Source organism: Lethenteron reissneri, chromosome 19, assembly GCF_015708825.2.
Source record: "Lethenteron reissneri isolate LAM-NWPU_2019-01 chromosome 19, ASM1570882v1, whole genome shotgun sequence".
In the NCBI taxonomy this organism is placed as follows: Eukaryota; Metazoa; Chordata; class Hyperoartia; order Petromyzontiformes; family Petromyzontidae; genus Lethenteron; species Lethenteron reissneri.
In genome coordinates this window covers 2,688,381-2,707,237 of record NC_083797.1, presented here as the reverse complement: position 1 = coordinate 2,707,237, position 18,857 = coordinate 2,688,381, and the positions used below count along the sequence as shown (strand labels likewise).

Below are 18,857 nucleotides of genomic sequence, written 5' to 3'. Positions count from 1 at the left end.
CACAACTCGTCATGGCGATTGGCTCTGCCGGTCCTGGTTTACAGCCAATGGGGGGAAGCCTGAGGGCGTGGCCCTGACGTGATGGAAAGATAGATAGATAGATCGTTTATTGTCATTGTCACCAGTACAACGAAATTTAAAATGCTCACCAGTCAGGGCCTCATTCATAAATTTAAATTAAATAAAACAAGAAAATAAAAATAAAATTAAATGAAAGATAATCAATTTATACTATATATAAAAAAACAGCCCAAGTATACCCACATACCCACATAAGGTTACATTGGTTCTGCTGGCCTTGGCCACAGCCAATGGGGAGATGAGTCAGGGGCGTGGTCCCGGCAGATGACGAGGGAGCCTGGAACATTCCATGCAGGCTAACGAGGATTGGCGGAAACGTACCACGTGACCCAGGTATTAAATAGGGGTGGAGACGAACGACACGTGGTCAGAACGGGAACGAACAGAGGGTGGAGGCCACGCGGGAGCGGGTGTCCGAGTTGCCACGTGGAAAGTGCGTCTCTCTCTATATATCTGTCCCTTCACGCTGCCTAGCAGTAGCGTGGAGTAACTGTAATATAAGTTGAATAAAAGACGAATTCCAGAAGTCGCCTCAACGAGCTTTATTACACATACATACATACACATTGCAATCCGGGGGTGCATAATTTCAGTAGTATTGGTTCAATATAAGCAAACTCTGGACCGGTTTCAACACACAGTGTCTCATCAGCAGAGTCGGGCTTGCTGTCACCGACGCTGATCAACTGGCAGATGTGTATCGATGTTTATAAACATAATCTATGTGTATAGATGATTACAGATGTTTTTGGCAAGGACCTTGTCTGTCAGACTTGGTTACAAGTTCAACGCAAAACTATATTATACATCACACAAATTAATCAAAGCATCGTGGCAGAAACTATAACGAAAAAAAGAAGCAAACAATATTGAATTTCGATTTAAAGCTTTCGTGACTGCAGGGATTATTATTTCCATTTTACGTGACTTTACCGAAAGAACCAAGAAGACAAACAATATTGCTTAATATACAGTATCTGTGCAACTACTTATACCTACGGAAGTATATTTTACACATCCCATGAGCGATAAGGCCAAAGGCTGCTTAGTCACTTGCACAACTGCTGCAATGTTCGTGTGCTCTGTACTGACAAGGGAGAGACATCCTTTCCAAGCCTTTGTCTAAAACAGCCAGTTCCCGAATAACACCCGGTGTTGTTTTCATAACGCAATGAATGTATTAGGGAGCACATGTTTTTCTATAACGTGGATGCGAATCGGATATAACGTGATTGATTGAACGGAACTACGTCGCGTGAGTAGGAATAAGCAGTCGTACGGCTGCCTCGGCGTAGCATCATCGCACAAGGCGGGATGCTGCTGGATACTTCTAGACGCTACCACACGCACCTAACTCTTTGTTCAGCCTGCATACACATATCACATTATCGCGGACTGTGCTTTACCCTATTCTATATATAGTATTTATTCTAACGATATTTTTCCAGGAACTACCACGTTGGAGGAGAACAGGTATAACAATAAGTAATATTTAAAAACAAACTTTTTTTTAAACACGCTTTTATGAAATGTACTTGTAATGGAAGAACTCCACGGCTCCAGGAAGTGGCCCCGAAGCTTGCCATAACGTAAGGAACCGTGGCCAATTACAGGCAACGTCAGTTGACCGTGGACAATTAGAACCAAGCCGAAACATGACATATAAAAAAGAATGTTTAAAAATATTTATTTTTATGATAGAATATAGTATTGTCATCAGTATGACATAAGTATAGCAAGTTTTCAGTCGATACCACATTGGGAAGTGGGTTAAAATTGAGTTACAAGATTTAAGGATACAACAACAGACAGAGTGAGTTAAATGAAAGCGTGTAATAAAAAAAGGAGGCAGAGGGCTTTAGTCTTAGGACCAGGGCTCTTGGTGCTTGCTGACTTGGCACAAGTTGTTGGGACGATCCAAGATGTTAGGGTGCCAACACACCTGCAGGGCTACTAAGTTGCAGCGCCAACCGCCTGATACTTTTGCAGCAATTCTAGATTTGAAGTTTTCGTGACTGCAAGGAATTCATACTATTCGTTTTTTTCGGTAAAGTCACGTAGGTATTTTTTTTTATCACGACGTTTCGAGCGCAACACAAGTGTCCTTCAGGTGGGGACAACGTAGCGAAAGCACAACCACCTAGATGTCTAAGCACAACCGCTTAGATGTTTAAGCGTCGTGATTTAATTTATTAAAAAAATTTGCCTACGTAACTTTAAAGAAAAAACCAAAGAGCACTTTCGCAGCAGTCGATTTGATTCAGCGTTAGATCCCTTCCCCTTTGTTCAACCAACTGGCTTTAACTGGGTATCTGCTAACACCGTCCACCTTTCACACTCTATAGCCTAAACCTCTTCATGTTATTCATTATTTTTGAAAATCGCTTCACGAGACACGAATTGAGCTGAGTGTGAACTGTTTTGGCACATCGGGGGTTGACATGTTGAGCAGAGTTCAAGTTCATTGTGCGATGCGCGTTCTACATCATCATTTAACAATTATGCTTTCGTGACTAATATTATCCATAATAGAGGTTTTTTTATGGACTAGATCGCGTTAATATAAACGTGTCATTAAATCCACAACCAATTCGTAAAGTTTGTTACGTGACAAACCTTACTAATTGGCTGTGTCGGGTACACGATCTAACCCAAAAACCTCAATTATGGATACATCAAATGATCTGCTTTGCGCATTTTTTATTTAAATATTAGTATTTTTATGTCTCCGTGGCAATGGCATAGTTTTCAGTGCTGTGGCAATGTAATTGCAGCCATGGAGCCGCAGTCCAGGGAGGCCCAGATGGCAGCTTATTCAGAGGGGGGAGAAATTGTACAAGGGGCCACATTTCCTTCCTTATGTCGTGACATAGATTCGGTCACTTAGTAGCATGGCGCTGCTGGCAGGGAAAGGGATCTGCAGCGTACAGCTGCCCTGACTGACAGCAGGTCACGTGATAGACCAGAGAGGGATGTTGGAGAAAGGTTACGGAAGGGACACGCCCAGAACCCGCTCGGAGGTTCCAGAAGGGGGTGGGGCCAGGGGTGGGGCCAGGCCACGCTGACAGTATAAAAGGGGCCCCAGGAGGGGGACCTCAGGGCTGTCGTTTGGAGTGGGATCCCAGTTGTCGTCGCTGTTGCTGTTGAAGATCGTCGCCACCGTCGGTGTCGTCATCACTTGATATTTTGCGCTGCCAGATGGTAGTTGGCTGTCTCGGTTCAGCGCCGTGAGTGTCAGACGGCTAGCGTTGTGTGTAGGCTCGCAACCGGTGTAGAGTTGCGTATAAGCAAGAGACAGAGGAGTTTGTAACAGTGTAGGGTGTGTATTGTACAAAGTGTGCTCGGTGTTGATCAGAGGTCGAAATCGGGTACCCGATACCCGTATCCTACCCGATACCTGGCTACCCATACCCGGCCGGGTACAAGTGCGGGTACCCGTTTGCGACGCTGGTGCGGCCGGGTACGGGTAAGGAATCAAAACCCATTTGCGACCTCTGGTGTTGATTAAAGTACTGCCTCCAAGAACTTACGTCTCCAAGCCAGTCACTAAACTTACACCAGCAGGGCCCATGCCAACCACACCACGCCACTGCTTCATGTTTTATTCATGCGTGCGTGGTCTGCGACTTCAATCCATGGGCTAAGTGTATTATTACATAGAAAAAAATTCTTTAAAACTGTTTTTTTGTGTTTAGATTGTTGTCCTTCCCCCGCACCTTGGTCGGCTACGTGCGGTGCAAAATGAGTTCAAAATACGCACAACATATCTATATAGCGCCCTGAGAATGATTGTTTAAGGGCGTTTCATGAATTAAAATCATTACACGGCGTACATACATCCCAGGATCGTGAGAGGTGGCAGGCGGCGGCTTGGGGAGCTTTTCTATCCAGCAGTGGGTTGACCGTGGCCGACGGTGATTACGACTCTTTGAAGCAAGGCCATTGCCATGGAGTCAACATTGGGGGGGACTAAATCTTTGAGGGGTCTGGGGGTCCCCCCCCCCAGAAAAAAAATTAAAACTCATTTCCTGCCTAAAATAAAAAAAATGCACTAACAAATGGGATGAACCTTTTTTTTTTCAATAATGTCTAATAGTGTATTGTATTACAGTGCTCTGTTTTCTCTTTTTTTATCTTTTCTTGTTCCATTGTATGTAATGGCAGAGATTAGGGATTCATAAAGTACAACCATAACCACAATCATATGTACAAGCTTACTGACAAATATAACGTAATAGACATTAACGTTAGTTGAATACGCCCGTGAGCTCCATTGTTGGTCGCTGGGTGAATGTGGCTAATTAGCTTTCCAAGTAACTTACTTAGCTATGATAGCCAACATTAGTGATGGTTGATTGATTAGCAATCGCAGATCGGCCCGTTTTCACCAAAAACTTTGTTTACACTCGACAGTGAGATAGCCTACGTGACACTCATCTTACATTCTAGTTTCCCACGTTTTTATACATTTGAAAGTAATGAAATGGAGAGACAACGCAGTGTTTGACATTGATTGTACCTTCCCACAGTAGTCGAGCGGCGGCTTCTGATGGGGTACGGCAACACGACTTGGACAAACCGCACGCAGAACTGCAGTACACCGTAATACTATAACCGGTAGTAGTAATAATGGCAATTTGTTAAGTTTAGTTATGATCATGATTACAGTTGCTAATTATTATTTTGGACGGCGGTGTGTGATTGCCTGTTGTAGCATAGCAATTTTTTTTAAAAATATTTTTTATATCAATATATTGGGGGGGGGATATTGTGAGAATATTTGAATATTGGGGGGGGGGGGTGTGGGGATGTGTCCCCCCCCCCCCAATACCCCAATATCTATTATAATTACGGCATTGCTCTGAAGATCGGTGCACGCAAACAGGTCTGAATGCTGGCATGCGCACGGTGCGGTGGTAACTCCCCCCCCCACCCCGGGTGCAGAGGATGCACGAAAATAAAAACTAAATAAAAACAAGAAGAAATGCCTCCTCCGTTGGGGCTGGACCAGAGAGTTGGGAGGGGACGGGTATTTGGGGAGAGAGGGGGGGCCAGTATTAAACTGCTCGGTGCCACTTGCAAGCTACGGCATATCGGCACGCATGCGTGTCAATTTGGACGTCGACGGACACGAGAGAGAGAGAGAGAGGTAGAATTTTTTAAAAAGTTCCCAACACCTGGCTTCGTCCATCCAGGTGATTGCGTTGGTGGCCTCGTCAGCCTGGGGCCGAATTGCACGGCCACTCCCACGCTCGAGTTGCAAGGGAGGAGGAGAAGAACTTCCTCGAGGGGTGTCGACTTTTGGCCCAGTCGCGACCTCGCTCCTCGCGCAGCGATCGAAGGAGGGAAGGTGCCGACTCTCTCTCTCTCTCCTCTCTCTCTTCTCTCTCTTCTCTCTCTTGGCGCCGTGGAAGATGACGGGGGAAGCCAGAAGGATGGATGTGCCAGTGGTCCTGGTTCTGCTGGTTGCACTCTCTCCGCTCCTGATGTTCATCGGTAGGTCGTGCATTGCTGACGAGTTCTTGCGTTGTTGTTTCCTTTGTTCGCGTGAGAAAATTGCAGAGATTTTTTACCTGTTTTTTTTGTTTAAAAAGCGCCCGTTTTTATTGTCCTTATAGTTTTAAAAAATGTAATTCTTATAAACGCAACACACGAAACCCAGCTCTTGGGTTTCGTAGGCAACTAAGGCAATGCCTAATTTGCCTTAGAAGTTATTTTCTACAATTATGCTTTGCATTATTGCAGAGGTCTCGTTTTTTTTTACTAAAATAAAAAAAATCGTGTGAACATGCCATGTACAAAATTATGTCATGGTCATGAGTGCTATATTTTGATTGTACATGTTTATATATTTTTTAAGAAAATTCATATTTGCAGAACTGCAAGAAGACTTGACATAAGTTGCAAATTTATGTTGTTTATGCTTCACCCAAGTATGCGATTTCCATTCAGCCATTGTGATATATGGACCTGACAGGCCTGCACGTTTGTGTGGGTAACCTCACACGAAAGGCATCAAACGGATAAATCAAAACACTTCTCAAAATATTTTTGTAACTTTCAAATAATGGTTATTACCTACTTTATTACATCTTTGGTTTTAAGCAGACAAGCGCCAACATGGGTCTAAGCGTCTCATTTTGAGAGATGGCTCTCTCCATCACGCTGTGCAACCTTGCGAACATGTGGAGCGGGCGTCAATGTTTTTTTGTGGGAATCGTTGAGGGATAGCTGGGCCATGAGGCCAGACCGTAACCTCTCAGCCGTTACCCGCTGCCTCAAGAGCATTGAAGTTTATTTTTGTTTCATGGTTGGCGGGTGATGGGGAGAGGGAGGGGGGTATGGTTAAAGAGAACCCGCAGAGGATTGCCGCTTCAAACAATCGCACACTCCCACAGCAAGATAAGCTTCTACGGGACAACATGTTTATGGCCACGGGCGGAATTAGAACACAATTTATGAAGCCGCGTACCTCATCGATCATATCCCGAGTCACCAAACATCACGTGGTCGTGGTGGACATGTTTCATGGCTTGTTAGAGGTAATTGTGGGGAAAGCACTTCTCATTAGGGTTACCATCACGTATTGCATATTTAAAATATTGTTCGTCTACACAGTAATCATTCATTTTGTGAACTCCCACTTCTGGCCCTTAACCAAAAAAGAGAACTCTTCATACCAATTTGACTGCAGATGTTACTTATTTTGCAAATGCGCTTTGATAATGTCCCTTATCGGATATCCCATAAAACATATATTGTATAATTTGAATTGACATTTCCACTTTTAAAATACACCCTCTCACATTGTATAACATTTTGAAGTTTTCAGAGTGTGAGCGGTCAAAGCATTTAATGATTACAGAATTGCAAATCTTGTTAATGTGAAATTAAACACTTAGAAAGATTTTATTTACCCAAAATTAGTATTGAGAATGTCATGCAATTTTATCGTAAGGGTTTGAACACAAATGTGTACGTAAGAGTCACTCTTGACTAATTGGATGGCAGTTTTACTTGGAATGCGGAAAATATAACTTGTGTTTGCAATTATGATGATTACAACGGCGATTTGCAACTCGATAGGATTTCTGTGAGAAAGTTTGCAACCGCAAGCAGCAGCAGCAACAGATCGAATACCAACAACTCTGGTGACATTTTACAAGCTGTCGTGAAACTGTGAATTGTAAAATAACGCCTTGGTTTTAAATTGATTTACATACATGTGTAGACGATACTTGTACGTGTACATTTTGATGTCATTTACGATCTGGAGAATCGGTTTGAAAGTTAAAGGAAATACGTATTTTAAACTAATAATTTTCTCCCCTTTTTAAACCCACTGCTGCATGACGGTCTCCCCGCACCATGTATGTTCCTGGGGGCCGTTCGACCAGAATTAAATTGTGCTGGTCAGTATAGGGCTCGTGAAGAAGCTCACAACAACGAGCAGCGCAATGGGTGGCTAAAGCGCAAAGAGTTGGCAGAGTGGGGAATACAATCGGTGCATCTGCCAGCCATCTCAGTGGACCCACGGCATATGGGTCTGTCCCGTGACCTCCCGCAAGCGGGCCTATGACACTTCAGGTGGCCTCACAGTGCACATAGCATGGTACAAAGCGCCATGGTGACGTCACCGCCACTTAGTGGTGAACGGCGGTTGTTATGTCAAGGAAGGCGAGGGTCATGGATTAATTAAGATGTCACTCACTACTGATGTTAGCCATGGACAGGTACCGAACTCAGGTAACCGGGTTCATGACACAGTGCAAGCACCACTCGACCTTAACATCCATATGGCATTTTATTTCAGCTGTCAAGAAGCCATTCAGCACCAAAAAACCATTCAAAGCCACTAAGTGAAAGTTGTGCGTAACTTATTTTGAAACAAAATAACGTAGACTGTGACTGAAATATTACAATCAAGTTGCTTCACTGAACAGTAGTAGCGTTCTCCTGAATTCTTCGCGATTTGGGGGATCTCAATGGGTTCTACAAGTGGACACGAACTTATCGCTTGGCGACAATACAGGATGAGGAAGGGCCTCCACCACAAGGAGCTCTAGAGAGACCCCTCTAAGAGGGTATTTGGCCTCATGTGTTTACACCCTGGAAGAGGCGAGGGCACCCACACTTTTACCCAACACACAAGGTGACCCGCTGAGCAACTCACTTTGTCTTCTTGGTTCTTTCGGTAAAGTCATGTAGAAAGGAAATAATGAAATAATAAAAAAATCAAACATAATAAAAGCTGTCTGAAAAACAGCGTCGTATTTTTCAGACAGCTCTGTTCTTCACCTGAGGACGGCTGCTTGTGTTGTGGCCGAAACGTCGTGAGAATTTTATTTTATTATGTTTAACTATTATTTTATTATTTCCCTTCTACGTGACTTTACCGAAAGAACCAAGAAGATGAATCCCTGCAGTCACGAAAGCTTTAAATATAAATTCAACTCACTTTGGTATAGCGATTTAAAATGCCAGGCAGACCACAGGCAGAGGGGTGGAAATTAAGAATCTGGTCTGTTGTTTCAGCTGTCTCGCCGGGAACTTGAAACGGCGACGTGGATCGCAAGTCCAGAATGCGCTATCCGTTACACAACGACAGCGTCCCCACATTTTCACTTCGCGGCTAAAATAAGTCAATGGAAATGCCCTTGACAGCTTCCTGCACCGTGTGTCACACCGCCGCCGATGCGTTGGTTTTATTTTCCATTCCGCGTCCGAGAGCCACCACCAGCGGCCTCTGCTTTTCAATTTTGGCTACGTACGGTGCAAAATAAGTTCAACATACGTACAGACTATGAACTATAAACTATTTTTATGTTACCAGGGAAGGCCTACTGAGCTAAATAGACCTTTTTTCAGAAGCTACCTGCCCACACATGATAGCTCAACGAAGTGGCTTATCACGTGGGAATTTATAGCAGCCAAATACTCTAAACGCACGATGTTGATTCGAAATGCGGAGGGAAAACACCCGGAGAACCCGGAGAAAAATCCATGCGACCACGGGGAGAGAGAGACATGCAAACTCCAAACATGCAGGCGTCAGGGTCGGAATCGAACCCACGACCCCCTGTATACCCGGCGAGGTAGTTAACAACTCGTCATCGTGGCGCCCTTAAGTGACTGAGCAGTGTCATTACCTTGCGTGCAAAGTTCTCGCCCGCCACGAGGACATTCGGCGTCGTCTCCGATGAGTTCGGCCTCGAGCTGCGCAACCGCTTGCCACTTTATGGGAACCTCATTTGCTAGTAAAAATATGATAATTGTTTTTTTACCCTTCTATCTGGCAACAAAACTGACACCTTTTTACAAGGAGTCATGTTTGCATAGACCGTAATACCTGCAGTCATAATACAAACAAAAGAACATAACTCTGATAATATGCACTGTCCTTGAAGTTGATTGGTCCACACCCGAGACAGCTTTCCTCAGAGCCTAGTCTCACACGGGTTGCCACTTGTCAGCAGGTGCCAGGGCGCAAAGTCGGAGCGGCGAGCAAACTCCGCGGGTCGCTGTCCGGGGAGAGGAGCGCGCGGGGACGCACACGCGGCACAAGCGCTGCACCTGCGAATCCTACCTGGACCGGGAATGCGTCTACTACTGCCACCTGGGAGTCATCTGGGTGAACTCGCCCGAGTGAGTAAGGAGTCGCGGCAACACGGAGCGGCTGTCGTCGCTGTTAACATCATCGTCAGGGTGATCGTTTGTTGTTGATAACGTCGTCGTTGTTAACATCATCGTCAGGGTGATCGTTTGGTACCGATAACGTCGTCGCTGTTAACATCATCGTCATGGTGATCGTTTGTTATCGATAACGTCGTCGCTGTTAACATCATCGTCATGGTGATCGTTTGTTATCGATAACGTCGTCGCTCTTATCATCGTCATGGTGATCGTTTGTTATCGATAACGTCGTCGCTGTTAACATCATCGTCATGGTGATCGTTTGTTATCGATAACGTCGTCGCTCTTAACATCATCGTCATGGTGATCGTTTGTTATCGATAACGTCGTCGCTGTTAACATCATCGTCATGGTGATCGTTTGTTATCGATAACGTCGTCGTTATTAACATCATCGTCAGTGATCGTTTGTTATTGATAACGTCGTTGTTATTTTCATCATCGTCAGGGTGATCGTTCGTTACCGATAACGTCGTCGCTATAATCGTTGATTGATAATTAATTTCTGGGTTTGCCCACGGTGATGTGTCGTAAAGTACCCTCACCACCCGGCATTGACAGGCAACTTAAATCGTGACGCTACAAAAAGCTCCTGCGCATTGTCGCGACATGCAATCCGGAAATACAACTTCTAAAATGCACGAAGAGCTTGTCCATCTTCTTGGTTCTTTCGGTAAAGTCACGTAGAGGGGAAGTAATAAAATAATAAAAATAAAACATAATAAAATATATTTTATTTTTAACATAATAAAATATGTTTTATTTTTATTATTTTATTACTTCCCTTCTACGTGACTTTTCCGAAAGAACCAAGAAGATGAATCCCTGCAGTCACGAAATCTTTAAATCGAAAAGCTTGTCCATCAATTGTTTTTTGACGCTGTTCACTGTCAATGACATAAGTATTTCATGTACCAGTGAATATACTGTCGCTTCTGCAGTTGAATGCTGCTGTTTAGCTGAGGGATGCTGCTATGGTATAATGGTTAGCACACCGGACTTGCAATCATAGAGGTCACCGGTTCAATCTCTAAGCAAAGGCAGTTGAAACAACGGGTGCACGTTTCTTTCCACGGGAGTATGAATGAGCACGCCACAGCTAATCGATCAGCAGGTCCTGTGTGGTGGGGAAAAGTGTGGGTAATCCAACCTCTACCAAGTCATCTGGCCAGAGTGTAGATAAAGTGATTGCAGAGCTGCACCTTTGCCTATTTCATCGGGGTGGAGTGGCGGCGCAGTGATTAGTTCATTTGCGCTATAAACCCGGCGACCCGAATTCGATTCCCGCACAGTGGCTAACGGCAGCGAGAGACAGCGGAATCATCCGCTCACTGAGCAGCGTGGGGGAGGCCTTCATTCAGCAGTAGCTTGAGAAATGGTGTTACACATAGCCGTATTAGTAGTTGTGTAAACAGGAGGCCCCTTTCACCAGCAGTTGCATGAGCAAAAAATGTCAAGGCTGCCCGTGCTTTAAAAAAAATATTAACATTTCAGAGAATTTGCAACAATATCACAAGAAATGTGATGCCTCCGGGCTATGGAAACCACCTGGAGAAGATTCCAGGCAATGTGTTGACAATGATGGCGAACAAGCGGAGACTCTTTGACTTTTTGAAGCTCTTAACGTTACATTTGTTATCATTTTACGGTGTATTATTGTCCGTTATTTTTTCCATTGAAAACGATAGTCCGATAGTCCGTTATAAGTGTTAACATTTTTGGCAGCACGCTGTATATATCAGCCACAGCTCCGATTCCACCAAAGTGCCTGTCTTAGGCGTTCGGCCACCACTCATCCCCCCCCCCCACCCCCGTCGCAGGAGGACTGTGCCCTACGGTGTCGGAGGCTCTCATCGCGACAGGAGATCGACCCTCGGCAGCGTCGACGACGATGGGGCATTGCTGCAGCGCCGAGCGGTCGCTGACAGGTGTGCCTGCTCCATGCGCAGCGACAGGCCCTGCAGGCTTTTCTGCCGGACTCGGGAGCCTCCCCCAAGCTCTTAGTGCACGTGGCCATGCGTGCACATCCTGGGATCCCGGGAGAGCGATCGCAGTTTGAGCTGCCTTCTGGGATGCTCGGATGTTGTCGTGGGCCGCTTTGAGAGAGAGAGAAAAAAGCAATTGCAGCGTGATCAACGTGATGATAAAAAGTGATTACATATTACCACTCCCCTCCCACCACCCACCCACACACCCACCAAACTCCCACCTGATTGTTAGGGGATCCGCTTATTTACTGTGTGTGGGACTTGGTGATACGTTGGGGTTTTTTCAGGGCAATGAATCTGAAAAAATGATTGTCAGAGGGAGGGAGGAAAGCTAAAACTTCTGAAAAAAGTGATTCGAGACACTGAACGGAAAAGCGACGGAAGATGACGCATTGGGCAGCAACGTTCGACGCAGCGCATCGTCAGCCAGCACAGACTTCAGCTGCCACGGGCGTGGTCAGAAGAATTCGAGGAGGGAAGTCACAACGAGGATCCACCCACTCCACGGAGCTACAGAGCAAACGGAGCAAAGAGCATCGCAGCGCCATGAGCAACGGCATCTTGATAACCGTCGTGGCCACGTCTCCCGTGTTATTCCAGTTCGCAACGAGGGGTTATTATTTTATTGTTGTTGTAAAATATTAAATTAAAAGAAATATATAGGGCAACAACATTGTTACAACATTTGTTAATGTCATGTTTTTTTTTCAATTATGTTTTTTTTATTACAACAACAAAAATGCGAGCCTGACATACCACGCCGAAAAGTTTCAGCAACAGGGTAGAATAATTTTCGATTTAAAGCTTTCGTGACTGCAGGGATTCATCTTCTTGGTTCTTTCGGTAAAGTCACGTAGAAGGGAAGTAATAAAATAATAAAAAAAAAAATAAAAAAACAATTCTCACCAATTCTCACTATTATGTTTTATTTTTATTATTTTATTACTTCCCTTCTACGTGACTTTACCGAAAGAACCAAGAAGAGGGTAGAATAAATCCGCCGACCATTCATGTCATGCTTTAACTTCTCATGAAATATTTCCCAGAAGCCACTACCCCTTGCCCTGCCCTGCCAGGGGAAATACATTTTCTCATCCATGGACAGGTTGCGGATGAAATCAATCCCTGGTCTATATGACATTTCACATATGACATTTCATGTTCACCCAATACAACTATTTACAAAGAACTATTTACAAAGAAATTACCGAAAGAACCAAAGAGTAATTCCTGCAGTCACGAAAGCTTCAAATCAAGTTTAAATTACAAGCAATTACTTCCATTACTCAAAAAAGTGTATTGCCCAATTGTATAATTATACTCCGTAAATATAAACGAAACAATTCTAATAAGAAGCTTTAATCCACGTACATTCTATATATAAATATATATATAATACTCTATCGTACAAAAACATTTATATCAAACGTATATAATTATATTAATTATGTTCTATTGTCTGTTGAAGCGTGTTGTCGAACGTGAAAGAAATGTGTTTAATATAAAAAAACAGTGCTGTAGAAGTTACCCGTTTGTGAATATAAGGTTTTGTTTATAAAGCAATGGCTTCCCGTCTTCTTCTTGCTTGGCTCTACAATGAGGCCACATTTACTCTGAACCATAAGGTCACCCTCTCGCGTGAGAGCACAAGTGGCGGCCTTCCTAATTTCTGGGGCATAAGTCAGAGGGGGGTAAGACAGTTTGGGTTACAAGATGGATGGTGTTGTCAATTCTTTGAAAGAATCACCCATTGCCGCCCACAAATTCTAGCGAGGACACTTAACAACCCTGGGTAGGAACCTGATGTCAAGCTGTCCACCCCGTCTGCCCCTTCAGCTCATAAACCCCTGGTCACCTCTCGGTTAACCCCACAGACCCCACATCGTTGTCATCCTCCACTCATTGGTCCTAGTAAACCACCCTAAGTATGGTCCAGATTCATCTACCTCAACACACTTAAATGAAGCGGCCTGCCAAACACACTTTTGCTGACATAACTACAGTTTTGAAGCGTGCGCTTTCATCAGTGTTGTTTATAGAGCTTCGCTATTTCAAATTGAGTGATTTTTGCCAATGTAACACATTTCTTATGGATGGCAAACGACATTGTTAAGCAAAGCAAGATAATAAGGCAGGCTCGCAGCTGCCAATTCTTTTATTTTATTGGATACTAAAAGGAGCCATAGTTTTATGTACAATTCCATATTTATTTTTCTAAATGAACTACATTCTCCCAGGACATTACTGACTTTGCACATTTCGGTTTAGAAACTGAGTTGCAGCGATTTCCTGCTCACTGCCAGATGATTAAACGTGCCCTCTGTGGGTTGAATGTTTCGAGTCAGCTGTGGGATGTAATTTCCAGTTCACACTGCCAGTTGGTCATCGCCTTCCTTCATCATGGGGGTTGTTGGAATGACAGTTGCTGCTGGTTCACGCTTGTTTAAGTACTGTATCAAGAGTTTCAAGATTGCCAGCGAAGTAAGTGTGGGAAGTTCCAGCTTCCACTGCATTATTTGTTATAGATTATTAGTAATGAGCCACAAGTTCAGGGAACTTTGTTGGGTGTCTCTTACTCAGATAATTGTAAATAAACGACAGATCGCCTAAAGTTTGCGGAGTGGTAGTGGTAGCATCTGGAAAATGATGTGTGCAGTCATTTCACAGCTGTGAAAAGCATTTTGGGTGTTTTCAAGTTGGTGGCAAACCAGGTGTTGTTGTTGATGTTCTGCTCAACAGCAACATTTTGTTACAAAATATTTATCTCAAAGAACATTTTAAATTGCAACTGAACTTTACTGGAGGTAAACGCTGCAGTTTGGTAAAACATGTCTCCCACGTAGAGGTGTGAAGAGTGGTGAAAATATTTTAAACAGGACAAATGTCGTGAAAAAATGACTAGCATGTGAAAGCAGACATCCCAAATTTGGCTGTATTGTCCCCTAAACGAGTCTACAATTCTGTCATTATTCTGTAAAAAAAAAGGGACACATTCGTGTTGTAGCACCTGAGAAAATATAGTCAAATTCAATCACTGGGCTTTCTAATGATATAAGTGCAGGTTAACGTTGGATCGCGGTGACAAATATTCAAATATTTGTCTCCACTGGAAGGGGGGATGTGCTTGTGCAGAGGGCGGACCTCGACTCGCTGCTGCTGCTGCCTGCAACTGGCGTCCCAGGCGAACCGAGCAATGGGCACCTCCACCCCCCAAACCCCAAGGGCAGATCTCGGCTGAGGTTTTTAGTAAACTGGGAAACATTTGAGCACTATTTTCCATTCAATGTTTTTTTTAGTGTATTTGTTTTTAACATAATTATTCGGTTTGTCCACCCGTCCGTCAATCTGTCCAACCAATATACTCTCATAAATGTTGACAAATGCATTGTAATTCATATTCCTTCTGTACACGCACGGGAATTGAAATAATGACATCTTCGTCATTGTAGTAGTATATTTGTATTTTTTTCCCTCGAAGTTGGCGCCTCACTTAACTTGGCTTCCTAGGCGACCGTCTAGTTCACCCAAATGAACGGGCCGCCCCTGTACTTGTGTGCCCGAGACTTTTGGAAAAGTTGAGTGTACTGTGCACCTAAACGCGTATACTATTTGTATTGCTTAAATAATGCCACTGTTTGATGACTTTTTACGAGCTCTTTTGCAGTACAATATATTTTTCCAAGAAAGTCGTTAATCGCGTATATCAACCACAGTTTTCAATAACTGTTTTGTTTAATGAATGTGAGTAAATGGATATTTGTGAGATTTGTATATGACAGTGTCCGAACATTGTTTTTATTTGAGTAAATGTTGATCTTTCCCCACAGCTGCGTTCCTTTGTTTTACAACACATGCTCACACTACACGGTTGCGGGGGGGGGGACAACAACTTCTGATAGAAGCACACTTTGAATATAAGCACAGCTGTACACAGCTGTGCCAATATTCAACTTCTATACTATATCAGCAGTTTCAAAATCCGAGCTTGTGCCTGCTTATAGCACGTGTCTATTATATACAAGTCAAATACCTTAAGGATGGTCCTTTAAAATAAAAGGTTAGATATATGTTCAGGGCAAGCGCGTTGAGTACTTCACTTGCGTTGAGATTAAGTGCCCGGCGAACACTCACTGAATACCTTTCCATGCCTTTTGGGTTGTTTATTCATTGTTTGTACGGCTACAGAGCAGAGGATGATACCACGCGTTAAATGCCATTACCGTGGCAGCGTAACACAAAAAAACATGATAATTGTTTTTTTACCCTTTTATCTGGCAACAAAACTGACACCTTTTTTACGAGGAGTCATGTTTGCATAGACCACAATACCTGCAGTCATAATGCAAACAAAAAACATAACTCTGATAATAGATGCACTGTCCTTGAAGTTGATTGGTCCATACCCGAGACAGCTTTCCTTAGAGCCTAGTCTCACATGGGTTGGACCAGATGACGCCAAAAGGCGCACAACTCAAAGACAATGCACCATCAGAGTATGAGAGCTCGGGGTAAGCATTTACACCATTGGTACCTCATTTGCCAGTAAAAATATGATAATTGTTTTTTTACCCTTTTATCTGGCAACAAAACTGACACCTTTTTTACGAGGAGTCACGTTTGCATAGACCACAATACCTGCAGTCATAATTCAAACAAAACCCATAACTATGATAATGTATGTGCACTGTCCTTGAAGTTGATTGGTCCACAACCGAGACAGCTTTCCTTAGAGCCTAGTCTCACATGGGTTGCACCAGATGACGCCAAAAGGCGCACAACTCAAAGACAATGCACCATCAGAGTATGAGAGCTCGGGGTAAGCATTTACACCATTGGTACCTCATTTGCCAGTAAAAATATGATAATTGTTTTTTTACCCTTTTATCTGGCAACAAAACTGACACCTTTTTTACGAGGAGTCACGTTTGCATAGACCACAATACCTGCAGTCATAATGCAAACAAAACCCATAACTATGATAATGTATGTGCGCTGTCCTTGAAGTTGATTGGTCCACAACCGAGACAGCTTTCCTTAGAGCCTAGTCTCACATGGGTTGCACCAGATGACGCCAAAAGGCGCACAACTCAAAGACAATGCACCATCAGAGTATGAGAGCTCGGGGTGAGCATTTACACATGACTCCTCGTAAAAAAGGTGTCAGTTTTGTTGCCAGATAAAAGGGTAAAAAGCCAATTATCATATTTTTAATGGCAAATGAGGTACCAATGGGGACCAAAAACATACCACGAATTGCAGCTGCGTATTTACGAGGAGAACACGCGGGGGGGGGGGGGGTGCCTCTCTCTATCAAGAAAACAAGAGAGAAATAGAGAGAGAGAGGGGAGTTGCCCTGAAGTGCAGCACGTGGCCGTGTCGAACTCTGCCGCTGCAACAACAACAACAAACAAACTGGGAAGGGAGGGACAAGGGGCCACTCGCCCTCTTTGGCCCTGAAACGAAAGATTCTGTTCGGGTGTGGGGGTGTGGTGGGGGCCGGCACTTTGCAGTGTTTTGGAACCTGACTGAAAGAGCGAGGGGCATTGTTGAAGTGTGGTTTGAGTGGCGGCATCTCCGTGTCGTTAAACAGCTTCTGTCTTCAAGACGCCCGCCTCTCGGATTTCAAACCATTAAAAATTTAAACCATTAAAATTCCTCTGCACGCGCGCATGCCAGCCCCATCATGGAGAAGGACCCCCCACGCGCCCCCCCCCCCCCACATTTTCTCAGAGATTGAGAATGTATGTAACATTTTTTGTTAAAAACCTCTTTTAAAATTGTCTTAACGTGATATATAATGTGACTCCATCAGCCCATGAGCCTCCTGGGCTAAAGTGTTCCAGGAGGCAAACCCGTGGAGAGGTTTCGACTTTCTGAGTCTCATGAGCCGAGTTTGACATCTTCAGTGAATGCTGCTCAGCAACCATATGTTATGAGTAAGAGCCACCCATAGGCACAATGAGGCCTCTTCAGAGCCAAAGGCTACAAATTATGCAAAAACATGTTAGTCTTCTTGGTTCTTTCGGTAATGTCACGTAGAAGGGAAGTAATGAAATAATAAAAATAAAACATAATAAAATAATTCTCACGACGTTTCGGCCACAACGCAATCAGCCGTCCTCAGGTGAAGACCAGGTCTGTCGAGGCGACAGCGTGTGAATGAAACAGCACACGTGCTTGGAGCATATATAAGCTGGATTGGAAGGGGGGGGAAAGGGCGCCTTGACAAAAGAATTTGCGTTGTGGCCGAAACGTCGTGAGAATTATTTTATTATGTTTTATTTTTATTATTTTATTACTTCCCTTCTATACGTGACTTAACCGAAAGAACCAAGAAGATGAATCCCTGCAGTCACGAAAGCTTTAAATCGAAATTTTACATGTTAGTCGCCATCGTGGAGGATTGTATTTTAAGCAATTCAGTGGGTTCTAAATAAACAGACGTTCTGAATCGGTGTTTCGCAGATTATATTTAATTGACAAATAATGCGAGGAACAGAACCTTTTGGTCTCAGAAAGATGTCAGGTTTATTTTACTGCCCCCTTTTTATCGTGAATAATTTAATCATGATTCTTAGTTCAGCAACTTATAAATGTACTACATAAAATATATATTCGATTGGATTAATGTCGGTTGAAAATGGTGGGATACATATTTTGTTTAAATGCCAGCTAGATTAACTGAAAATATCCCAATTGTTTATTTAACATTTTACTCCCTAAAGCATGCACAAAGGTTAATAAAGACGCGCGTAGACTAAATTTCCTCTCGTAGAATTTCGTTTTCAGCTTTGCTCCTCAGCTGTGACTAAAATTGGGGAGGGGGGGTGGGTGGGGGAAAGTATTTTGCAGAATAAACTTTCATACCAGCTGAATGGTCAGGGTCAAGCTGTTCAACTCAAAGATCCCAACACTGCGTGTGAGACAGGGAGGACAGAGACAAGTGTGAACACTGCACCTTGGCTCGTAGTTGCTGCTCGCTCGAGTGTAATCTCGCAACAGCGAGGAATGCATCGGCATATGTTTCATGCAATGCCAGTCAATAGTGTAATTCACTGTTTGTGTCACGTGCCAGCACACCACTCGGTTGCTAGAG

The 18,857-nt window shown here is 43.8% G+C and overlaps 1 protein-coding gene across 1 annotated transcript; it reads left to right on the top strand.

Moving 5' to 3' along the window:
* Positions 1–3,297: 3,297 nt before the first annotated feature.
* Positions 3,298–15,576, top strand: LOC133344164 (endothelin-2-like). Its single transcript, XM_061554169.1, has 4 exons — positions 3,298–3,308; positions 5,496–5,577; positions 9,555–9,726; positions 11,594–15,576. Exons 2-4 carry the CDS (start codon positions 5,496–5,498, stop codon positions 11,775–11,777), a joined length of 438 nt encoding a protein of 145 aa, XP_061410153.1. The 5' UTR covers positions 3,298–3,308; the 3' UTR covers positions 11,778–15,576.
* Positions 15,577–18,857: the final 3,281 nt, after the last annotated feature.